Source organism: Patiria miniata, unplaced genomic scaffold (assembly GCF_015706575.1).
Source record: "Patiria miniata isolate m_02_andy unplaced genomic scaffold, ASM1570657v1 HiC_scaffold_30, whole genome shotgun sequence".
Taxonomy (NCBI): domain Eukaryota; kingdom Metazoa; phylum Echinodermata; class Asteroidea; order Valvatida; family Asterinidae; genus Patiria; species Patiria miniata.
In genome coordinates, this window is record NW_024037070.1 from 3,236,402 (window position 1) to 3,261,875 (window position 25,474).

The following is a 25,474-nucleotide window of genomic DNA, read 5'->3' on the forward strand; positions in this document are numbered from 1 at the left end:
TGCCGGGCACACGACGAATTTCAGTAGGTCATACAAATATGCATTGTTGATTTAGGCATCTAACGATAAGTCCACCAACATTTGGTAATTGGAAAACTTGACCGATTTCGTGTTTTTATTGTGGTTTTTGAAGCCTTCGAACCAAAAACGATCATCCTTTAATTGGACTCATTATCCCCACAATTTGACTCGGGCAGAGAGTATGTTCGCACAGACCAAGACCTATCGTATCTAGCACCTCTACAGCCACCAATTCCAGTCCATTGGGTCAGCTAGCTCCCTTGAGGTAAACGTTCTGCTTCTTAAAGGCGCCTAATTTGAAGGATTGTTATGTCCCCCTGGCCTCGCCACGTCCCAGATTTTCAATATAAATTTCCCTGTCAAAGAAAAAAATTAAGGAAAAGGTTCCCCCCTTGAGAACTGACATCGAATCCTCGTAATCCAAAACCCAAGCGTGCTTAAAATGTATACGCTCGGAGGGCGTACAAAAACATGGCAGTCTTTGGTTTGACGTCACGCTCGCCAGGATTGGAGCCATCTCGCCAAAAATACGATAAGCAATGACCTTTGGGTCTAAAAACAAAACGAGAAGCGTGTCTCGGGTACATACCGGCAAAGAAGTTGGCGCGGAATTTTAAGGCAACATGTAGTATCTGATAAATTAGAAAAAAATAAAATTAGGAGTTAGCAGGGAGACAGCAAGTGCATAGGCCCAGCAAGTGCAACCAGCACAATTGCCACAAAAAGCAACTTGATAAAGTTCATCCAGATACCTTTACGGAATGCACAAAATTGGATTTCTGCACCGTGGCCGTTTACAAGGAGAAACCTTTATACATGCAATCACTTATGTAATTTTTCAGTTGATTGATAAACGGTATAGGCTGAAAAATAGTAACTGTGTCAAAGAGAGACGCTATAAATGGGGTGGGTGATGTCTCCGAGGTGGTGCAGAGTGTGACCGAGTCCGCCGCGATGGGGCTTGACTACTTTGGAGCGGTGCTTTACTTTTGCTACTTCCTGATTTTGGGCGCCTCTTACATCCAGAGTTCAGTCTCCCCCTCAGCATCTGCAGCTCCTCCCACTCCTTCTGCATGCACCACTTCTGGAAGACTCCCTTGGCAGCCTTCTCCTGTTCCGTCTTGAGTCGCTGCCGTTCACGCTCCCTTAACTTCTCAGCCAACCTCTCTTGTCTCTGCTTCTGGAGCTTCTCTGCTAACCAAGCGTCGACCATTGTGCCGCTGTTCAACCGGGCCTCTAGCTGCTCCCTTTTTTTTAGTTCCTGTTTAGACGCCTCAGCGTCCCGTTTGGCAACATCAAGTTGTTCCTGTTTGGCCTTCTTTTCCGACCAGGCCTCGAATTTCAACGGGGTTCGCTTTTGCGTTTGATCTTCATCCTCGTCAGCTATGAGCGTCTCGTCCTTCTTGCCGAAGGCGTCATCCAGCATCTTACCGACTCTCTTGACCAATTTCCGGTCCCTGGCATCTTGTGTCTTGGACGACAGCCACTCTTCAAAAGCTCGTTCGTTCTCCTCCGGAGTGGGTTTCCTTGTTCTTTTTGCTGTCGAGTTACCGTGTAGCTGTTTGTCTTCTCTCTCTTTCATAAACTCTAATCGTTGAGGGTGCTGCACCGGTAAGCCGACCATTTCTCGGAGTTTATCGTTGAGATAGTCCATCCTCAAACTGTTGACTTCTTTGGGATCCATTTCGTGCGTCGAGTGGCAGCTGCTTCCAGAAGATGAATCATCCATTGCGGCATCGACTGTTGCAGATTGATGCGTCTCCTGATAATCTGCACTCACAGCGGCACCTGAAGGTGGTTGATTTTTCTGGTTTCCCTTGGAAGTAGAATCCTCTTCCTTTCTCACCTTTATACGCTGTGTGTCTCCAAGGGCAACTGCTTGGTCATCGTCAACTAAATGTTCCTTTGATCTCAGGGCACTTTTCAGTGAAAGAGAAGTTGTTTGCGTAGAATACCTAAATGAAGAGAGAGAAAAACGAAACGCCCATAGTGGATTTCAACTTCTCAAAAATACCACCTGTAACATATTATGGTCGAAAGCTAACAAAAATAATACAAGCCAACCAAAAGTCAATATGTCAAGGGACAGGCGATTCGAATGAACCGCAACAAAGGCAGTCCTTTGTAAACTTTCATCCTGAATTTTGACTTGTTACAAGTGACTTGTGATAGATTTGTAATAGTCGACTAACATTATTTTTACCAAAACGATAAACATTTTAATTCCGAACGTGTCTGTTTCCGTTTTTATAAAGTGGGGTTAATCCTTCCCCAACTTGTATTTCTTTAAAATGACGCTAGGGTGACCGGTGCGGTTAAAACCAGTTTACAAAAAAAATTATTCACATCTCCCTGATGCAAACAAATTTCAAAATTTGTAAGATATTTTAATGGCCTTACCGATGCGTGTCAGGTGGCGTTGGAGAAACTGAACATCCGTGGTAACTGGAGTACTTGGACATGCCAGATGCTGGCTTGGTGTGAGTTTTGTCGAAGGCGAACTTGACCGATTTGACTGACGGACTATTCGCTCTGGCCTGCTTGATGGCCGCGAGGGACGACGCGGACTTCGGACGGTCGTGGAGACGAAGTGATCGGGTCATGACGAGTTCATTTTGAGGTACTTCTTGAGGTGGAACCGACGATTCCTGTTTTAAAAATGACAGAGTTGAAGTCAAGTTCTCACAAGCAACTGCAACTCCTTCTCAGATCTAGTAACAACCTACTCGATTCTGTGGAATAAGCATTCCTAAACGTCACCTGTTCATCATCTGATAATTGGGATCTTCTCTGTGTATGAATTGTTTGAATTGGGATGAACATGACACATGTACATGTGGAAAGGCATTTTGTCAGAAGACCTAAGCGAAAAGGCATCTGCATCCAAGGATTGGGTGCACACGGTATACAGTAGACTAATACACATAATTTGAAGTTTGCCATATCGCCCAATAATTATTGTTTCCGAGCAATGGTCAAAATGTGGCTGACATTTACCAGCCTGATCCTGAGAAGGCAAGGACGTTCAACTGATTTGTCTCGGATCACACAGCATACCTTGTCCATCTTCAGGAGAAAGCTACACTCTCACATTATGGGATCGATACGGGCACGGTGTCATGACAGTGTCATCTGCAAATTTCATTCTTGTAAAGTTGCAAGTAAACCTTGCATGCATCGGGTCTATTTTTGGGAACATTTTCATGCAAATAAAAATGGACTTGTCAATGCATCACTGTTAAGAATATGCGAACTACCTACCTCTTGTGATTCAGTTGTTGCCTGCTGGCGTTGAGAATCTTTTCTCCCATCTCTCAATGAACTCCAGCTCTCCGTACTAGAGGTACTACTGTCTGTCTGAAACAGGGCAGCTTTGGCGGACCGTGGCCTCTTGTCAAAGTAGTGATGGTGGTGCTCTCGGCCACTCCATGTTGTGATCATGAGTTCGGGCCCGGGGGAGATGGCCAGATCTTGCAGGGACAGAGTGGGCGTCACGCTGCTGCCAAGCTTGGACTTGGGAAACCTCGGGGACGTTGACCAACTGCAGGGCTTCTCTCTGGTGGCTTTGTTGGCCCGGATTCTGGAGTACAGGACGAGGCGTCGCTGGGCGCTCTGTTGGCCGCATGAAACGGCCGTCTGGGCGGCAGTCTTGCCTGAGGAATCATGGATGTCCAATGAGGCGCCGTGCTGTAGGAGGCTATCCAGGCAACCGCTGTTTCCCATTGCACAGGCCACGTGGAGGGCTGTTCTTCCGGTGGGAGTCTGTGTATCTGGATGAGCTCCTTCGCAAAGCATTCTGAAATAACGTTGAGAACGCAATACGTTATTATCAACGCACATTGTACCATTCATTAAATGTTATTTTAGCCTGCTATCCGGCGCTTCTTATCAGAATTGATCGTGCCTATAATTATTCAAACACTAACACATTATTTGCCGATCTCTGTGATGTGTTTCTTGGAATTCAGGGATACTAGACCACCTGTAGGCCTTAAGTAATTAATACTGAATTTAAACGAAGAAAAGCAATCTTCAAAGATGACATGAGCTGAACGCCAATTATGGTCCTCCTATCCATTAATTTCTAATCTATATAGAATTACTTTTTTCAAAGGTAAATTAGGGCCTACCTGTCGACCAAGTAGTGGAACCCTTTATGTGCCGCTATGAACATGGCCACAAACATCCTCTTGGCCATCCCTCCTGCATCCTTCGTCATGGTAACGGACCTCATCACCTCCTTTAAGTCTCCCCTGAGTGCAGACTCCACCAGACCATCGTAACCGTACGCGATCCTGACGGGCAGGCGCGCCCCGGGCAAGACGCACAGCTTGCCCAGCGTGTCCCCGTCCGTCAGCACGGCATGGTGGCGGTACGAGAGCAGCTGGAGATCGGTAGGGATCCCGCAGACGAGCTCTACCAGGGACTTCAGCTCTCCCACCGTGGTTTGGTGGCGGACCGTGATGGGTGTCAGCGATCCAGGCCCCGGCAGCTTGGCGAAGATCTCAAAGGTCTCGATGAAGCGGCCTGTGGCATCGCGAACTCCTACTTGGGTCATGATGTCTCACAAGTGACGATCAATGTCACCTCGTCGAGGGAGGACAGAGCCGACAGGTTTCTCGAAACTCCTGAGGAAAAAAATAGTCTTTTAGTCGATGTAGTTGTGATTGATCACAGTCATCCCAAGTCATTCACTATCCAAGTCAACTCAAAAGCTATTGTGACGAATGCATTCATTTATTGTTATTCGTGGCATTTTAATCGTGAATCGACTTCTCAATTGACTTTGAGTGATCCGACTTATAATGTACTTGTCCTCAGCAAGTACCTCGACAATCAGTCAAATCTGTTCCATATCAACATTTCAAACTATATCCAGTAACCAATAACACTGAGTCTACGCACGTTTTCTTTTTTCTTTTTTAATAGCAAATCAAAGTTATTAGCTTGTTTCCGTGTGCTGTATCATGCAAACATTGCGCCACAGGGGATGTATCGATCGTTTTAAGACGGAAAACAAGTATCGATCTCAGATGCCAGAAACGTGTCAGTCATCTGTGCATTCGAGCCTTGGTCGTAATAAACGAGTACACGTAATCCTTTTGCGGTAACATGTACCTAACCAGGATTCTACGTTGGTATTTTGTTGAAACAATGATTTAGTGACTTCGATATCGAGTCAACTGCGACCTCTGATCTCACCACTCGATATATCTCAACCACGGAGAACCATAGGAGAACTAATGCAAATTCAGATTGCGTATGACTTTTTCATCAGTATCCCATCAATTATTAACCCCGTCGGCATATCTTCCGCCGTAAAGTGAGCTCTTATCTGCAATATATCAGAAATTCGACTCCACATATCAAATATTTCCCAAACTCATTGCCCCATATTAAAGTTGCGAATTGTTCAGCAATTTCCATGAACCACCAGGGTTTTATTTGAACACTGTTCGGTCACTGTAACGAGCCCTAAACAAACTGGGTCGTTGTTCTGGCAAACAAATAGCGATTTAAAAATTTAGGAGGCGACAAGGACAGGCTGCCGGGGATCGTTTTCGTTGGTAGAATAGCTGGACATGCAGCAGACGGACGCTGCTTTTCAGGTTTTTCCAGGCCAGATTTTGAATCTGGTGAATCCTGGTTTAAAACCTGAGGGGAGGGGGATATTGTTAAGCTTTCTCTTAACACATTGATCGGCAGACTTTTTTCTGTTCCAAAATGAAAAGGAGTTTTAAAAAATATAATGAACTTCAATTCAGTAGCCTTGATGACACGTACACCAAAACATCCTTTTTGAGTGCATGCACCGTTTCTCTACTACAAAACGTCTCAGAAATAGCTCTAAAACAAAATCAGATACAAGTTCAACAAACATTATAAACGAAACACACACATCACTGAATACGCACATTGAATTATTCGGGGTCGGGTTATTATAGATTTCGGGTTGGCAGAAAATGGAAGTTCAAATTTAAGGGTAATACTAATAATGCTCTGAAAATTATGAAGAAATGTGTAATTAGGTCCGTCATTCTCCACGCATATGCCCGCCTCGACCCTATCCTACACCAATATAGTGTTGCATTAGTTAGATCGTATTCAGCAGCCATATTTGGATTGTGACTCATGTGTAGCACTGCTGATCAAAAGCACATGCCCTCAAAGATGGCTGCAGTGAAAACGATCCATATTTTCTACTCTGCTAAAACGAAAAACTGAAATTAAGACTTACCATTTTCACTCTATCCATGGAGGAATAAAAATACCCCGCCGGGATGTAACTGACTGCTTTAGTCAATTGCACTCACAAGTCAATCATATCACCCATGTAAATAGGAAGTCAACCCGTGTCGACGTAAAACATCATTACAACGTCACAAAATTACTCGGGCACCAAAAAAATCGTTCCTTGTGTCCACTGATTGTCTGCATTCATCAAATAGCGCTGTGGTTTTCAGCGGCGATCTCTCAATACCGTTATATTACAGAACTCAATCGCATTAAATAATACGGCTTTACACCTGCCCGTTGAGTGCACCTTGGAGTGCCGTTTGTTCTCGCCACGGCAACAACAAACGCGCGACGTGAGCATGTCAAGCCAGACACGATGGAGCGCGGGGACAATCGACGGATTTATTTACATTTCAAAAGGGTTCAACTTGCTGGCTTTTTATTTTGTTCAACGGGATGTCAATAGATCATCGTCGTGTCACGTCCTTTGTGGGATAAACGAGTTAACAACCCTAGACTTGTTGTAGTCCCTCGTTATGTCTGGTTACCTTTCTAAATTTCAGTTGTGGGAATGTGTCACACGTGTAAAAGTACAGAAATATCATATAATTTGGGGATTAAATTTCATCATAAAGGTTTGGGCTAGGAAGGTGACTTGAGTTTCATATTGGGAAGGCAGGGTAGGGTAATATTGTTCCGATGAGGTGGATCTAGCTGTCAGGAAACGGGGGTGAGGGTTGATTTGAAGGGGGGGGGGTAGACACGCCCTGCTAAGTGGGTCGGTGGGCATGGCCCCGGAAAATTTAAAATCTATGATGTTTTCTCCTGCATTTTAGTTAATTTGAGAATAAATTTAGAAACTTTAGCATTTCATTTATTATTTTTTGGCCACATTTTATCAGTATCATAACATTAGTCAGTGGTATGACAGGGAGGGGGGGGGACTTGTGAATTTCAGAACATTCCAATAAACTGATGTAGATTCAAGCAAATCCTATTTATTCAAATACATGTACAATCGACATTTAACCTTAATATGTTGATTGTTGAAGTTATTCATTGCGATATAAATATTAACTGGACAATGCTCACTGTTTGAAGTTGGATTTCATCTTAAATTTATAAATTCAGTTTTGAGTACCATATAAACCCAACACCAAAAATATGAAGCAAATTGAGAAGTTCTGCAAGGCATCACCCACAACAAATAGACTGGCACAAACTGTTTCGTTAAAATCACTTGATTTTTATTAACAAACAAAATATCTTACATTCAATGTTTATCAACCCTTGATGTGAGCAATATAAATCCTTCAAAGGAAAGTCTGCTTTTTGTATATCATCTTGATTCCACGTGGAAACTATCTTCCCACTTGATTTGAGACCAGATAACATGCAATTGACACGTGATTGACATGTGATTGACACGTGATTGACATGCGATTGACAAATGATTGACACATAATTGACATGTGATTGACACGTGATTGACATGCGATTGACAAATGATTGACACATGATTGACATGTGATTGACACGTGATTGACACGTGATTGACATGTAATTGACTTTTGGCGACTGGATTAAAACTCAGGGAATCAAAATGTATGTGGGTCATTCGGACATTTAGGGTCCAAAGTTTTTTCCTGTCCCCGTTACCATGGTTACATCTGAACTTTGTAAAGTGCCATTCAAGTATCATTCAAAATGGTGTGCGACTATTTTTGGTTTGTTGGGAAGGTACATGTGGTTTCCTTACATAATCACTCTTGAAAACTGACTTCAGCAATGAGTCCATCAACAATTTAAAACAAACGTGAGGTGTAACAGGGACAGGAAAAAAGTGGACCCCAACTTTATAGAATAAACCATGTGCAAATGTACAGCAATGGAAGAGAGACAATTCCAACTTCAGAGGAACAAGTATAAAGGTGGCTTTTTTAGCACGACAGAAAAGCGCAAAAATGAATTGAGAACACCATAACATGTGAGCAGTGCTGTTAAAATTTGATTTAATATAATTAAACTTTCAACATTTGAAAGTTCTCTTTAAACATTCAAAGTACACTTTGCAATAGAAATCCACTCTTTTTTTGTACAAGAGATATTTTTTTATCAAGAGATTTGACCATTTCAAGGTCCAAGTGCAGACCAAGACTTATGTGTACCCATCACAATGGTAAACATATCATTTTCAACAGCGCATGTTTCAGCAAATCAAACGTTAAGATTATGAACAAGAAATTGTCTCCGAAACAAAGAAATCACGCAAATGACATCCCAAAAGTCCAATTGTGATTCTCAATATTTCAAGCCAGTGGATCTTCATAAACCTTCCAAATTTCATTTTTAATGTTTGTGCAAAAATGGATGAAATGTACTTCATTATTGAGACGGTAACAATCACAGCCCCCCCCCCCCCCAAAAAAAAATTATCTTTTGGACTTGAGTCAATAAAATGTGGTCAAGTACTTTGAAAAACAGCTCCCCCCAAAATCAACACAATTCATAAATAGTATACACCTGAATGACATAACGTGAAATATACAGATTGCTAATTGTCGTTATATAATAAGGCTATATGACAATTAATCTACTGTGCTACAGTCTGAGTCGCATGGTCCTTTTTGCTTGGATCGTTGGGATCATAATTGACAAGCTGCTGTCCCACCAGATACCTGAAATAAATCAATCCAAAAAATAAATATAGTCATTCAAAATCTGGACGTTTATATACGAGGGGTGATTGATAAGGTCGTGGCCTAAGGTAGAAGGATATGAGCTATGTTTTGACTAATAGTGTGTGCAGTTCAACTTGTTGAATGATAACACAGAAAGTTTGAAGTTATTATCTTTTTCTTGCTTTTCTGTTACAGATAATCAAATCTTGACAGTCACCGGTTCCTGAGATCCTGAATCAAAAAATGCAGCTGGGGGAGCTGACAATGGGGGTGCTCTTCCATCAGGACAATGCTTCAGTCCACAAGTCCACAGTGGCCATGGCTGCCATCCGGCAATGTGGATTCAAACTGGTCGAACACCCGCCCTATTCTCCCGATTTGGCGCCCCTGACTACTATCTCATCCCAAAGAAGTTGAACTGCACACAATATCAGTCAAAACAGTATAGCTCTTCTCCTTCTACCTTTAGGCCATGAACTTATCAATCACCCCTCCTATCTTCTTTCAATACATGAAGTTGGACAACTGCCAACATCAGGTTTGATAGCTCAGTTGGTAGAGCACTTGTACACTGTTGCAGCAGTTGCAGGTTCAACTCCCTGCTCCAGTCATTTAGCTCATTCTTATTATTATTGAAGAAATGTTTCATCACAACACAAGGTTCATCTTTTCTCAGCACTTATCATGGAAGATGAGACCACATTTCACAGTGTAGGACTTGAATCCATAACCTCTTGATACCTCTTGATTACTTTTATGAAAGTAAAAAAAATTATTATTATTTTTTTCTTTTTACTCACTTGTCATTTCTAATGTGCTCATAGAGCTTCTTAAACTGCTTCAGATGAAATACCATGGCAACCAGGATAATCACTGAGGTAACAAGACAAGGGTAGATGCGACGGACAACCAGAATATTGACGTCTTCCCCAAGGCCTGAACAAACAAAAAAATGAAGAAAAAAAATACTTTGGATTCAAATGACAAATACTTTTGCAATCGAATCAGCTAGCCGTAAAACAAGTTATTAAGCTGTATCTAAAGTCAACGGGCTTTGCATGGCATCTACACGTGTGTTCATTCACCGTCTGTCCATCATTTTGATAAGGTCATGTGTCCTCGAGCAGGCTTGTTTACCACAACTTTGCCGCCAAGCAATAAGTTAGGACATAATCCTAACAGCACATGCATGGCTGCTTTTGTTTGTTAGGTCTTCAATTCAAAACAACTCAGCTTACAATGAGTTCAACGCCTTTAATGTGCCAAACATTGTCCATCTGCTTAAATAGCTGTAGCAACACCCAAACTCTGACTAAATCTACCCTTTACCATTGTTGTTAACCAGCTTCTAATAAAACATCATCCAGTGACAATGGCATGCATTTGCCATTGTTCCGTCCTGGTTTTATAATAATAGTGATTAGAATTTTTGATTGGCTTGCCATTAGACTTTGCGATTTTGCCTGCGACCGACTTGAGATTTGACTTATGATTTGACTTGTGACTGACTTGTGATTAAACTTATGACCTAATTTGTGATTTTGACTTATGATTTCAATTCCTATTTCAGGTGTGATTGACATGTGATGTAATTTGCCATTTGACTTGAGACTGACTTAAGATTAATATGAAATCAACTCCTGAACTAACTTCAGATTTAACTTGGATAACTAGTTGAGACTGACTGGTGATTTGACTGGCGATTTAAATAGCACCTGCCTTTTTGATTGACTTGTGATTCAGCGTGTGATTGATTTGAGATTGACTTGACCACATTTGTGATCTCTACTCACCGAACAGTGGCGTGATACCAGCTGCGACGACATAAGGTGCAGCCAGTGCCAAGAGTAGACACGTGACGACTGGCAGGACCACTCTCCTTGTGATGAAACCCAAATTCAGGTTACGGAAGCCGTCTTGGTAAACCTAAGAAGCAGCAGAAGAAGAAAAAAAAAGAGAAATTTCTATTTTTATTTTTATTTCGTTGGCATCTTTTGGTATGCATCTTCACTACATTCTTATCCATCCAGATCCCGCAACTTGTTCTTCAGATTTTAGAAGACTTTTTGAAGACTGGGGACTGAGCAGCCCGGCCACTGTAACCTGACATAGGACTTGATGCCCCTTGAAACATCAAGTACAAAAACAAGATGCCACTGGGTTCCCAAAAAAGAAAAGATTTTGGAAGATTTTGAAAGGTACCTGGATGCCTACTAAGTTGAGGTTAGGCTACATTCATTGTAATCGATACAAAGCAGACCACGATTTGAAGGGTAGACATGGATCTATCTGTCAAGTGATGTGGCGAGTGGTATGGGAGGGGGGGGGGGTGAGTGGGGGGGGGGGGGGGGAAGGGGGGATTTTCTTACCTGTTCCAAGACGGTCTTGAGCCACCAGTTGGGCCCCATCATTGTGACGGCACACATGATCTTGGCATGTAGGACCCCAAGAGCCCAGTCCTAGAAAACGAAGGGAAACGGCTCAAACAAATGCAATTTTGAGCGTAAAGTTTGCAGAATCACCATGTGAAGGGACTGTTTTGTATCTGTACAAGGACCAGAATCTGGGACGCTGAGTTGGCAATTTGGTAAATGGATGGCCACTGTGACCACAAGTAGGGGCTCTGTCTGCACAGAACACCAGGAGACGCTGACTGACTATTCAGAGTGTACTGCGAGCGTATTTTCAAGACTGAACACCCTATCTCCTTCACGTCACGTCACGTACGAACATTTTTTTCTTCAAAACTGCATGTATGGATTCTGGATGCCTTGTTTATTATAAGCCCAAATAAAACTGTATCTTGTGTTGTAAAGGGACGACAGAGGTTCGTACATGTAATAAAAAATCCTTGCTGAATAACGCGATGTCAAAATCTCATGTTTGAAAGGATTGATTCTACAACAACAAAAAATTCAAATTTTTAAGCACTGCCTCACGTGTTAAATATATCGACTGCAGTCCATATTTAAAATTGGTAAATATTGGCACATTTAAATTACACAATTCAAGGGGTTATGATTGCGCAAGGCCTGATGGGAACCAACATGGCACAGCAAGATCATAACCATGGAAACGAGGTTGCTTGTGCATGGATACCACACTGACTACTCCTGATTATCTCAACAGCATATTCACTGAAACATCAATTTAACACTTCTAGTGGGCATAGTAAAGATGCAGAATTTGCTTTTGACGTTGGTAGAAAGAAACTGACCTGCCAGGGAAAGAAGACAGGTGACTGATCCAGCGGGACACGGATGGGAACCACGACCACGACCTCAAAGAGTAGACCCAGAAGGAACGGGATGATGCCGAGTAGCATGAAGGCAACCAACAGGGACTTGATCAGCTACACAGGAGAGACCATGACACAATTAAACAATCTGTGATCTGCTATCACGCAAGCACATGCAAATATATGACCCACACAACAAAATGAGTCTGGATTCAAAAATCAAACACTTTCGATCTCAGGCTGTGCATGCTCCGTGGTAATATATGGGTCGATGTGGCTGGCTGCCAAAGGTGCCTTTACATGCCAGCGGCTCGACCACATTGTAGCCGCGTCCTTCGTAACTCAGCTTCTCAGCTGCGAGTAAGGATGATTAGCTCCCCCAATTATTCATCACAGCTACTTTTTGAGTTGTAATCCGTATCACAAACCGCACACAGTGGAACTCACTCATTGTTTTTACACTCATAATTTCCACATTTATCATCAAGATGTTAAACTGAGTCAAAGAAGAGCTGCGTATGCTCTCTCTTTTGCACATGAACAATTACTAAGAGAAAATTACGAATAAAACCAGCATTAGTGACTATTTTTTTTACAGTTTGAAGATAAAAAATTGTCACTCACCAAGACAGTATAGATCCTAGCCTTCTCCAGTATCAGCTCCATGCCTGCGGGCATCCAGGACCAGACCATGGTCAGTAGCCGGCAGAACAGCCAGCACAGGTACAGCCCGCAGGCCGCGGTGTACAGCTCATGGATGACCACACCCTTGCCTACCCAGAGAGACATGAAGAAACGACCCAGGAAGACGGGGAGCGTCAGGCAAAAGATGCTGGCCAGCAGGAGGGATAGACAGAGAAGATGGACCAGCAGGACTATCTGTCATTCAAAGAAAACAAAGATTGAAAGTTACACTAGGCAACTTCCACAGGCAACCAAACGCAACAGCATCACAAGCTAAACCCATTAGCACCTGAACTACATTGCATTACATTGCATTACATTGCATTATATTGTATTACATTGTACTACATTGTACTACATTGTATTACATTGTATTACATTGTATTACATTGTATTACATTGTATTACATTGTATTACATTATGTTATATTGTGTTACGTTGTATTACATTATATTACATTGTATTACATTGTGTTACATTGTATTACATTGCGTTAAATTGTGTTACGTTGTATTACATTATATTACATTATATTACATTGTATTACATTGCATTACATTGTGTTTATTCAGTGATGAATTCATAAAACCATACAGTGCTTAGGTGGTTTGGTGTTCTACTGGAAAGGTCACCCCCAGTTTTTGGCCGGACAAGGCCCAAAGGCCACCAAAGAAGACCAAAATTTCATACGTTTTTTACAGAATTATTAAAAATGTCAGTTGTCCTGGCTTACTCGCAAAGCAAAGAAGGACGGCTTGTTGTAAGGCTGGAATCCCGTGGGTCCCATCTGGTTAATCATGGCGTGATGAGCAGCGTGCAGCGCCATGCCACCTGCAGGTGCAGCAGCAGCAGCACCACCAGCAGCAGCAGGGGCACCAGCCACGGCAGGGCCTTCAGCAGCAAGCTCAGGAGGCGGGGGACCAGCTTGTAGTGGATGGTCATCATCGCCAACGGCAACATCCTGCATCAGGATCGCATCCATGTCTTCTTCTTCTTCTTCTTCTTCCTCCTCCATAATGACATCAGAATCCTCATCCTGACCGCTAGACACAACATCCTCGTCTCTATAAACCAGCTCATCAATTTCAACATCAACTCCCCCTCCTTTGGCTCCGCCTACCAAAAAGGTGTCCAACTCCGGCACATCCTCTGCCTCATTGTCCGCCTGGCCTTCAGCCGGCACTTGGTGGGGATAGCCTTCCCCCTGGGGCGGGGGTTCATCCTCCCCTGGGTGGGGGGCAGCAGCCTCCTCGGGTTCATGGTCTAGATGGGGGAGCTGCTGGTCATGCTGAGGGGTCGGTTCTGGGTTCTCTTCGACTGGAACGTCACCAAGTAGATACGATCGCATGTCACTACGAAAAAATAAAAGTTTGCAGAGATGAACATAAACTGTGTGTCTAGCAAATACATAGGAACACATTGATTTTTCAATTGTTTAAGCAAGGAACCTTTCTGAACCCCTCAAAACCTTTCACTGTGAAGGAAACCGTTAGCGCAATCTATGTACAAACTTTCAAGGGACAAAGAGTGGTTAAGCACTACCTTCTTTAAACCTGCAAAAAAATCCTCTAAAACCCCAGATGGAATTTACTGGATCGGGGTTGTCCGGGTGATATTTTCAACTTACAGGAGGTATGCAGCGCAGATGGTCCAGACCCGGATGGCATTCTTGAGCCACTGACGGGTGTGGCCCTGCTCCAAGAGTGCTGGGAGAACAACCTGCAGGAGCAACAACTCCAAGGACAGCTCACTGACCGGAGAGTCACTGAAGAAAAGGAGAAAACATGAAATGGTGATGTTTTGGGAATAACTGAAAGGGCATCTCGGAGGGGCTATCCCAGTTGCATCCCAAGACATTGGCAGTTTGTGTAAAAGATATTGACATCCTTGGATATTTGACTCCTGGGATGTCATCTTGCCTTGGGGGGGGGGGGGGGGGGAGGCAACTTGTGGCAATGAACAGCCCCACCTATTGTCCGACAGTGTCTTAAGATTGTCTGCATTGAACAGCACCCCAATAGTAACTTTGTGTCCAACTTTCTGATTTTGTGGTGGCTGGGTGGCCGGATAAACGTTCCTAGAATACCTTCCAGCAAGGAGGGTCTGCTACCAACTTCGTTGTTGAGCACAAACCACTCCCCCTCCCCCATTCAAATTGATTGGCGACACCCCTTGATATTTAGTACCTGGACAGGTGTATATGATATGGCAAGAAGGAAGGGAAGAGATATCGGATAATGGTGACCGGTAGCCAGAGAACGAGGAGAACCACGCTGCCGAAGACAATGACAGAGAGGAGAGACCGTCGGACGTGTCTGTAGATGGGTAGATGGATCATCTCTTGGATAGGGTTGAAGTCTGGGTCGTTCAGGTTACGCAGAAACCAGAGTACTCCCGGCCGCAAAACCTGCAAAAAATGATTGGATGAAATTCAGAGACACTGTTGTTGAAAACATCAAACCAATTCATTCATGTGACCCCACTTGTAAAATGGGTCAAACGTTGTCAGAGTTACTTTTAGGTTTACAACAAGCTTGATCAGATCTTGGAAGCTGCAGGCCAACGAATGAGAGTTCACTTTATATTGACCTTTGGCCCTATGAGCTCCGTGCGCCACCGAAAGAGGGCACCCTTTTACCTAGCAACGACGTCCCATGGGCGGGACATTTCGCTGGTTGATGCGAACCATTCCTAGTGCGTGACGCACGTACACCAGGGGATTTGTACTATGTACACGCAGTGGCATGGCCGCGCTTTGTGGAAAAGGAATTGCAGTCAGGCAAGATGGCGTCCATCGATCACCCCCAACTGTGCTTCCTTTGCCGGTGAGGGGGTACTTGTGAACGGAGCGGATAGCTGTAGGTCAGATGAAGAGGTCACCATGGACATTTTTTAATGTTTGATGCAGGCCATCATGTCGACAGCGCTACTTTTGTCAGTTGAGCTTTTTTTGAAATTTGACCTATTTTGACCTTTGACCCCATAACTGTAGGTCAGACGAAGGGGTCACCACGGACAATTTTTAATGTTAGACCAAGGCCAACATGTTGACAATGCTTCTTTTGTCATTTGAGCTTATTTGAGCTGATTTGAAATTTGACATTATTTCAACCTTGACCCCACGATGACCTTTGACTCCAGTTTGGTCAATGTGACATGTTGGGGCTGGGCTACTGATACTTTTGACAAAGTTTGGTTGAAATCGGTCAAAGTATCTAGGAGCAATAGACAGTGAACGTTTGTTACTAACTAACTAACAAACTTACTAGAACTAACCTACGGACTAACAGAGAGACATGGGTACTTGTAGAGCTGCTATCGGCAGCTAAAATTGGACTACACTACAGATTGCTGGGAGCGTATTATGAGTTTGTTCACCTCTCTGAGTAGCAGGATGAATGAAGCAAAGTAGAAGACATAAACCATGCCCACCAGCCAGTGTAGGAACATGGAGGTGCCTGGCGCAGACTGGAAGCTCTGTAGACGATCCTGAAGAGCCGTCTCAAACATGGACTGTGAGAGAAATTCATCAGTTAAAAGAATTCACAACTTACACATCAATTTACTGACATCCTACAATTTCAATGTCTGACACTGAAAAATGGACAATTGTTATATTAATATTAATAATTGTTGTATTAATATAAAATGTGTAGGTTGGGAGGAGGGGTAATTCAAGCAGGAAGTTACCCAAGAAATTTTCCATGTCAGAGAATAGCACGCTTTGTACTTTGGGGTGGAATTAAGTGATTTCTGAACTTGAGGAAAGGTGTCTGAGGTTCCATACCTCAAATATGGCAATACATATACATGTACGTCAGAAAAGAATTTCAAAAACCAGTTAGAGGTCTGCACGGCAAGCATCTATGATATGTTTACAGATCATGAAAAAAATAATACTGCGTATTGACCTTCGGATTCTGACCATTCAGTGAGCGCCTTCTATCGGGTCTTTGGCAACCTGCTGTTGTATGAGAAAAACATGGCAGCTATTGACCAATCAACAGCTTTGGCCGAACATCTGCTCTAAAGGCGGCTCCGATTGGCTGGCATGCAGGTCACTCAAAATTTGCATTCTCGTATATATCAGACATTGTAGTGTTGCTCTGCACTCGTGAACGTCTGATGCTCAGATTTAAAAGAGGTCGGTGTCTGTCCTTACAAAAAAAAACCAGGTTTTCTCCTGATCTATCAAACGTAAAGATTTGGGGAAGGGACTTTTAGGAAGGCATTTTCTCCCTTTCATATTTGACTGGCCCAACTCTTTTCTTACCAATGAGCATATATCCAGCCACCATCCACACACCAGGGGTAGGACGCCTATCTCTGTCACTACAAGAAGGAAAACCTTCAGCACGATGTAACACAGACCGAGGATTCGCTTGGTACGATGAAGCTTGAATAATCCGCTGATGAACTATTGTTATATAGGCAGATCAGGAAACAAAATATTATAGTGCTCAGATTACAGGTCAAAATCTACTTGCAAAAGAAGGACGGTATCATGGAGACACTAACTACAGAAAAACATTTGGTTACACAGAGATGAAAATGACATATGGGAAAAAAATCTAAAAATGGGCCGAACAAAAATACGAGTCAGAAATCTGGGCCGCACTGCAGTTACACATGTACATGTACACACATTATGTACAATACATTTCATGCCCAATTTTACGATGAGAAAAACGTTCAGTGTTTTCATAAAATTAAAAAGCCTAAATTACGGTAAGAGTAATGGACTTGTCAACAACGAAATTTACTTCTTATTTGAGAAAGTCGAGGAAAAAGTCCGAAAGACAAGGGCACCATTCATGCCACCATTCAATCATGTCTATGATTCAACCAAACTCCACTAGAGTATGTGATTCCACTTTTTATGCGACTGTAACTTTCTTGCCAATACCTATTTAGTGGTCCCATTGTTTTAGCTGGGTAAAGTCCCTTGACAAACACTCCAGCGGCTCATTATATCCATCGCCGCATGCAATTTTTACCCGGGATGCTGTGTATGAAACTTGTTCCCAGCGAGGAAGGCAGCTGCAGCTGGCGCATGTAAAACTTGATCGGCGAGTTTGGACTATTCAAATATTCAGTCAAGTGCAGTTTCGAACAATCGAATACTAAATTATTCGAAAATTGACAGACATAATTATTATTTATCAATAAGAGGGGAAACTTTAGTGTGAAATTCATTGATTTGAAAAAAAAAGTGAAGGAATAATTGAAAATTGAAAATTTTGCGGAATGTTAAGTTGTACTTGTGTAATTTGTGAAGGACAATATATTATTTTGTTTACTTCCCTCTCATTTTGTAAACTATGAGTTCAAAAAATGCAATTCTTTTCCCCACTGTTTTTACTGTTATCAAGAAATTGGAAGGATACATGGAAGAGTATAAGGGAGGAACAGAGCGTGACGTAGCCCGACATTGTGGTGAGCAGCCCCTCAAAACGAGACATCTCGGCAAACTCATCCCAGCCCATCAGAAGCATGCCAAGACGACCGATGTGGTATGGGCAAAAAGCTGCATTAGGGCAAAACAACAGATTATGCATTTTCTACTTTCGCTAAGTAATAAAGCCAGGTGGTGACCTCAATTATATGGTAAATCCACCTGCATGACTAATTGATATAATTGATTGCTACAGGTACATGTCTGTATTCTAAATAGTTACAAAACAGAATATGGATTAAAATAAAGATAAAACAGTGCTCACTGACCGATGAATCCATTGGAATAATTCTGGCAGTAATTCCAAAATAACGTATGGTCATGAGAATTATTTTGGCATTTTTACCGACATGATCAGTTTTACTGACGATCTGATTCATATTTATTTAAGCAATTTGTAAATATTACTAAGAGCTCATAGGTATGATAATGTATTAGGTTTGAAAGCTAGCGTTAAAGTTAAGTTATTTTTGAGTTTGAAAAGTACATGTACACATAAATACTAAGGTGAAGTATGAAGGATAATTTTGACCAAAGGGCGATTCTTCAGAAATTGAAACTAAAATATTTTTTTGGAAAAAAAAAATATTTTGGAAAAAAAATACATGTGATGTTATACAAATGATTATTGTTTACTAAAGTGTTGCTAGTAAGTAAAGATGTAAATTTCTTAAAATGTTTCATAAGTTGGTCTTTCCGTGCATAAATTAGCAGAATTTTAATTCTAAAATATCACACACGTGACCGATCAAAATGTCACCCACGTGCCACAGAACAATTCCCATTAAGTAAAACTATCAAAGCAGAGGGTGTACATTTCTTATGCATTCTGTAAATCACAAAAGACTAGTCCTTATACTTGTATACGTGTGCGTGTCCTTAGAACTTTGGAGAAAAGCGGGGATTTCCGGTATGGGCCTGATAACATTTTTATGACTGCCACACACTTGGCCAAACTTTGATGACCCCTCCTAATATTTGACACAATTTATGAAAGTAGAAACTATACTCTGAGTCTCTGAGGTAGGGAGTAAAAAGCACTAACCCTGATGAATCAGTGAATGTAATTTGTCAGATGTATTTAACAAGGGGTAAGTAAAGCTTCAATAATCAGACGAGCCCAATTTTATGTCACACGGTGACCAAAAGAAAGGCCCTTGTGCCCAATCTGCCAATGACTCTAATGTCCTGCTCTCTTCATTTGAAGCTTTTTGGCAACCCCCTAAGAAAGAGCAAGCTTTCAGATCTGATGATACTTTAAAACTCATCTCCAAGTGTCTTCCACCTACCAAAGACAAAGATGAAGAGAGCGTTCAGCGAGATGACCCACAGGACATGCTCGAGGAAGATCAGGGATCCATCGAGGCCCAGCATCCGCTCCCACGTCAGCTCCTCAGCGGCACGGTCCCATTCCAAAGCATTCCAGTTGATGTCATCTACAAGACGATTCAAGGGTTAGTAACAATACTATCGATGTTGCTTGAAATACCACAAGTAGATAGGGTTATCTTAAAGATGGGGTTATCTTAAAGATGAGGCTTCACCTCAACGGCTTCATGGGGAGGCAGGTTAGCAGGCGCTCCTGTGCTAACATCAACTCGTGAACACACACGTTTACCTTACATAACTAGTGTGGATATTCCTTTGTTTCGGTGTTAAGAAAAATCCGAGAAAATTTTTTAACTCACACAATTTTTTTATCACGATTTCTTTGAGTGTTCCTCTTCATTTTGTGACAAATTACCCTAACCCCAAAATGCCTCTAAACCTGTTTTTCAGAGAGGGGGAAACTCTGTGCGGACCTGGGCAAGTCCACACAACGTCGCTGCTACCTGCACTGTGTGGACATCTTTTGTTCAGAGGTCCACACAGTGACTTCTCTGCCTGTCCACACATACACACCATTTGCGCTGCAGAATAGCGGTGATGTACATGTACTGTCCATGCTATTGAGTTTCACGCTTAACATTTGTATTTTAAGTGCCATTTTCCTTTCGCAACACAAACGTTTACACCTTTGCATGACACAATGACCAAACAAAATCTGTCTATGTGTATTGATGGAATAATTGCTTCAGAAATTTCTGATCACTTGCCACTTGTCAATATTCAGCTCAAAGCAACCCAAAATTTCAAGCTTTTTACGGAGGACTCTAGAGAAATAAAACATTAGAAATCAAACAAGTTCTTTGAACAAACCACAGCTCTAGAAGGCTTAACTGTTTTTATTCTGTTCACCTTGAAAAGAAAGCAGACATTCTTGAATGGAAAATCAGTAATCAGGTTTTATCAGAATATTTGGATGCAGCTGACTTCAAGTACATTTTGTTTTTATTTTTGGCTCGTACCTTGACCGGCATTTTCTGCTCCCGGCACATTATTCCCAGCATTCTCGGCAGCTGCAGGTTGCCCCGCTCCTGCTTGATTGCCATTGGCTGCTGCAGGTTGCCCCGCCCCTGCCTGATTGCCATTGGCTGCTGCAGGTTGCCCCGCCCCTGCTTGATTGCCATTGGCTGCTGCAGGTTGCCCCGCCCCTGCTTGATTGCCATTGGCTGCTGCAGGTTGCCCCGCCCCTGCTTGATTGCCATTGGCTGCTGCAGGTTGCCCCGCCCCTGCCTGATTGCCATTGGCTGCTGCAGGTTGCACCGCCCCTGCCTGATTGCCATTGGCTGCTGCAGGTTGCCCCGCCTCTGCCTGATTGTCATTGGCTGCTGCTGGGGCTGCTGCTTGTCCCTGATTGGCTGGCGCCTGCTGATTGGCAGCTGGCTCCTGGTTACCGGGAGGCTGTGCTTGAGGTGCGGCATTCTGTCAAGCAAAGCAAAAACGAGTCAGTCAGTGGGGAGTCAGCCAGTGGGGGAGTCAGCCAGCCGGGGAGTCAGCCAGTAGGTCAGTCAGCAGTCGGGGGGTCGGGGAGTGGGGGAGTGGGGGAGTCAGCCAGTCAGTCCGTCACGCTATTGGAGAGTCAGTCAGTTAGTGATTCAGTCAGTCAGTGACTCAATCAGTGGATGATAGTCTGGCCCTTCCAGTCCAACAAAAAGATCTGGAGATTCTTCATAAGATGGAATTATTTGCGTCAGCTGTTAATTCAATGCTGGGTTTTGCCCTTCATCGACAGTTTTTTACAAACACTGTATGCTCAAGTGTTGTCCCGAGTGATTGTGAGAAAAAAAATTAACAAGCCTCCAACCCACAACCTTTTACTGGTGCAGACGTCAGATTCAAACCAGCCAGCCGTCCTCGGCAAGCTCTGTGGTCGAGGGGTAAGACGTCTGCACTAGTAACCAGGAGGTTGTGGGTTCGAATCCCACCCGAGTAAGCTGATAGTTATTTTTCCTCGCACTCACTTGGGATAACACTGTGTAAATGTATACAGAGTTTATAGAAATAATGTCAGTGAAGAGCAAAACCCTATATTCAAGATCAAGAGATGTCGCTTGTTTGGAAATAAAAGGAAAGTCATACCGGATTATTGGCTTGTGCTGCAGCTGGCTGTTGCTGCTGCTGTGCTACTGGTGCTGCTGCTGGTGGTGCTGCTGCTGCTGGTGGTGCTGCTTCCCCTGCCCCATCTATTGGCCCGTTTCCAGCCCGGCGTGCATCGTCTTCAAGCCACTCCGGCCCACCACCGTGTGTCACCTGCTCCCGAAGCCAGACCAGGCTGACAAACGCGCACAGGGTGGAGCCAACCACAAGCATGCCTTGTAGGATGTCTGTCACAACACTCTCACTGCCAATCAATAAACAAGAAAAACGTGTAGGATTACTGTGCACATGTCCATTGGAAGGCAGACTCAAACACTGACCCCCCCCCCCCCCCCCCCGAACACCCCTGCCCCCAACCAACCCCCTGAATAGTGCATCATAGGTGCATCGTGTCACTTACGTTTGTGATACAGCGGGTCAATCTAGTGTGTCAAACAGGCTAGGGAGTGCGTTTAAAACTTTTTTTTATTACATGTAGGTTTTTAAATAAGGGAATAAATGTGTGCTCCGGAGGTTTTTATCACTCTGTTTAATACCACTTAGAGTCTGGGTGCTGATAATTACCCGAGCCGGAGGCGAGGGTAATTATCAGCACCCAGACTCTAAGTGGTCTTAAACAGAGTGATAAATACCGACGGAGTACATATTTATTCCCATTCATAAATACCTTTTCGGTAAAAAAAATCATATAATTCGTTCAAAACATCCCGATTTTGTTCAACAACATCACTTTATGCTTTTTGAAACATCCCTCCTGCAAAATTATGGAGTGTTCAGCTGGCGAGTAAGATGAAAACAACCCTTTTATGGAGATTGACGCGCGCGTATCATGTTCTACGCGATGTCGCGCAGAACGCACCTGGCGCGTTGCGTTTTAAATTTAGACTTATAAAATTCTAACTCCCTGGTAGTGTTGCGCATGCCTACGTGAGGATTGTGAACGTTCAACCAATGAAACGATAAGAGGCACTGGATTTTTAGGAGTCCACATTTTATTGTGACACTGGAAAAGTGTTTAAGACCAGCTAGCCATGTCTTTATCATCCGTTTAAGACCGGCCACGTGACGGGCTCTCGACCAATAGGAATGCGTAAACTGTCTTAGGTATTTATGAATGTGGGTTTATTTTAATTTGTAAAACTAGGATCATACAATTTTGCTGAATAGAATTCAACATCTCCCCAATGAAAATTTCATGTCCAGAAAAAGTGTGGTTGCAGTAGTTGCTGCTACATCAGACTCGAACCAGCGAGCTGACCCCAGCATGCTCGGTGGTCGAGCGGTATTAGATGACTGCACCAGTAAGCAGCAGGTCATGGGTTCGAGTCCCACCAGAGTAAGCTTGTAAATTTATTCGCAAGCCCTCAGACAACACAGAGTATACAGTGTTGTGAAATACTCTGGCAAAAACCAATATAAAAATCTACTTCTCCCTAGCCACTGACAAATCCATCTTACAAAAAAAGGATTTAACATATATATTTGGGGGAATGGCTACTCTTCAGTGGATGAATACTCACAGTGACAAGACATCAAATGGCAGCGTCAAGAGTGGAACCAGTGATGCTTGGAATAGGCACCGGTAAATGCGACCTGCGTGACACGCACAATAAAAGATGAGTATAAGAGTAGCACATTGTAAGGTTCTTACTTCAACTGAATGGAATTCTTTACCTTCCAAATTTTAGTCTGCTAAACTGCAAAATACTCCAACGAAGGGACGAATTAGGCCAAAAAAACCATATTTTTTTCAAAATTCTTTATTCCGGCCGAAATCGGCTAAGTGAACAGCAAAGAATGTTTTGGCAAAGTTGTTGCAGTCGAAATCAGTTTAAATCAACAAAATCACGACAATCAATATAGGGAAAATTTCCCTTGAATCGTATTTTGAGCTTTCACAAGAGACAAATTCAAAGTCTATCACGTTGTTTAATGGGGCAAAAACAACGCGCGTGCGGAATGTAAGTTTTCACGAGGAGACAAATTCGCGCAAAGGGTATGGGCAAAGGGTATTGGCAATTTGCCAAACAGGAATGTGGGAGTTTGAGTTTTCAAAAAACAGACAAATGTCTTTGGAGATTTAATTAATCCGCAATTAATTGTTGTATTATACTGCCATTGGTACATCTTTGAAGTTTAAGATTTCAGCTTAGACCCCCCCAAAATTTCTGCTTCCAGTTTCCCTACCTACCCTATTCTGACAGCCCCTACCCTAATTTTTTTATGGGAAAAATGAGAAAAAAAAACACCCAAAACCATCAATTTTTACCTTTTACCCTTGATTACACACAGACTCTATATGATTGTACACAAAAATGTGCCACAAAAAAGGGTCCCTACCTACCCTATTTTCAAATGCCATGCAATCGGAAGCAGATATATTTTGTTTGGCCTTACTATCTGTATTGAAGTTAAGTCAGCTAGTGCTCCAAAAACAGGCAAACTTGTTATTTCAAAAAGCGACCAACTTAAAACTTGTTTTGTTTTCAAAACCACTGTTCAACACCCTTCAGGAAAACACTGACGATGTGTAACTGACTATGGCTAGCAATTACACAATACACATGCACCTAATGGCTGAAGCTGACGCCCTCTCCATAGACACGTGTGTTCCTGCCAGCCGTAGCCCCGTATTAATTCTGATGCAGCCTAATACTTACAGGCTGTTATAGGAACCACGCCCAGCCAGGCAAAAGTGACCAGGGTGTAATGTAGCCAGCACTTGACCGCTGTTCCCATGCTCTTGGCAAGACCGCGGACAATGTCCATCACGGGCAGTCGCTTTGGCATGTCCGGCGAATAGACTAGAAAGACAAAGGAAGCAAAATACATGAACAACATTTCTTGTTTTTTGCAAATTCTCGCTTTTTTTTCCAGTTGACAATTGACATTTTGTGACGTCAAAATTGGGTTTCTCAAAAGATCATTCAGTTTCTTATTTAAAGTTTGGAACCAGAAATTCACTCAATAAGTCACACAATGTACATGAAGGTTTGGTCTCTTGAAACTTTTGGAAAAAGTGGACACACAAGTACTTTTAGCCAAACTTTAAATTTGTACTGCTTTGAATATCACAATTTGTTTTTTTCCCCCAAGGGTTTGTTGTTGTTTTTATTGTTGTTGTTTTTAATGAAGAGTGGGGCTCTGTTTCCTGTTTGTTGTAACTGTCCATTACATTTTGCCTTTCAGGAAAACTCCGCTAAGTGTACAAAAATCAGACGTTCTAACTTAAGATATATTTTGTTCAATTCTCAATAGATATGACCTGTATTTGAACATCAATGTTTGGTGTAAAGTCCTTACAACCAAGTGACAACTTTCTGGTTGCTTGGCTTTCTTTGTCTGGACTTGCTTACTTGGTGTGAATGAGAAGCGGTGCATACATAATTCACAGTATTCCTTCTTGCTGTGTTTCAACCACTGCACCAGACTGGAATAAAGAAAAAGACACATTAAAGGGAAGATACAACATTTGCAAACATAAAAAAAAAAAAAAGATCAAACTATCACGAAATATCTTACTGATTGTTAGGGAATGACAGTCTTAAGTATCCTGTAAAATCGTGGCTCCTGGTGTGCTGACATTTTCAAGAAAACTTGTATTTTTCCAACGCTGGTCGGCCGACCAGCGTTGGAGAAAACAGGCTTTTTTTTTAAAACTGCTCCTAATTTTTCAC

The 25,474-nt window shown here is 42.7% G+C and overlaps 2 protein-coding genes across 2 annotated transcripts in view; both read right to left on the minus strand.

Annotated features, from left to right (window-relative positions):
• Positions 1-630: 630 nt before the first annotated feature.
• Positions 631-6,643, minus strand: LOC119739430 (ankycorbin-like). Its single transcript, XM_038214379.1, has 5 exons — positions 6,260-6,643; positions 4,152-4,649; positions 3,283-3,817; positions 2,422-2,669; positions 631-1,976 (listed from the first exon to the last, which is right to left on the minus strand). The coding sequence occupies exons 2-5, from the start codon at positions 4,577-4,579 to the stop codon at positions 917-919; spliced, it is 2,271 nt and encodes a 756-aa protein (XP_038070307.1). The 5' UTR covers positions 4,580-4,649; positions 6,260-6,643; the 3' UTR covers positions 631-916.
• An 840-nt stretch (positions 6,644-7,483) lies between these two features.
• LOC119739171 (E3 ubiquitin-protein ligase MARCHF6-like) overlaps positions 7,484-25,474 on the minus strand; it is a 31,360-nt gene continuing 13,369 nt past the window's right edge. The window contains exons 3-20 of the mRNA XM_038214002.1: positions 25,154-25,227; positions 24,458-24,601; positions 23,318-23,390; positions 21,780-22,041; positions 20,666-21,122; positions 19,607-19,753; positions 18,250-18,389; positions 17,136-17,279; positions 16,241-16,375; positions 15,049-15,269; positions 14,490-14,627; positions 13,596-14,214; positions 12,802-13,056; positions 12,157-12,291; positions 11,309-11,398; positions 10,733-10,865; positions 9,740-9,875; positions 7,484-8,936 (exon numbers count right to left, since the gene is read on the minus strand). Coding sequence (XP_038069930.1) covers positions 8,852-8,936; positions 9,740-9,875; positions 10,733-10,865; positions 11,309-11,398; positions 12,157-12,291; positions 12,802-13,056; positions 13,596-14,214; positions 14,490-14,627; positions 15,049-15,269; positions 16,241-16,375; positions 17,136-17,279; positions 18,250-18,389; positions 19,607-19,753; positions 20,666-21,122; positions 21,780-22,041; positions 23,318-23,390; positions 24,458-24,601; positions 25,154-25,227 — 3,388 coding nt within the window. The 3' untranslated portion in view covers positions 7,484-8,851. The remainder of the gene's footprint in view (positions 8,937-9,739; positions 9,876-10,732; positions 10,866-11,308; positions 11,399-12,156; positions 12,292-12,801; positions 13,057-13,595; positions 14,215-14,489; positions 14,628-15,048; positions 15,270-16,240; positions 16,376-17,135; positions 17,280-18,249; positions 18,390-19,606; positions 19,754-20,665; positions 21,123-21,779; positions 22,042-23,317; positions 23,391-24,457; positions 24,602-25,153; positions 25,228-25,474) is intronic.

Excerpts from the sequence above, each read along its gene's own strand:
- LOC119739430 (XM_038214379.1), bottom strand. The coding sequence starts at position 4,579 with ATGACCCAAGTAGGAGTTCGCGATGCCACAGGCCGCTTCATCGAGACC. Across the intron at positions 3,818-4,151 it reads TTCCACTACTTGGTCGACAG|AATGCTTTGCGAAGGAGCTC; the intron begins GTAGGCCCTAAT and ends ACGTTATTTCAG. Across the intron at positions 1,977-2,421 it reads ACGCCACCTGACACGCATCG|GTATTCTACGCAAACAACTT; the intron begins GTAAGGCCATTA and ends CTCTTCATTTAG.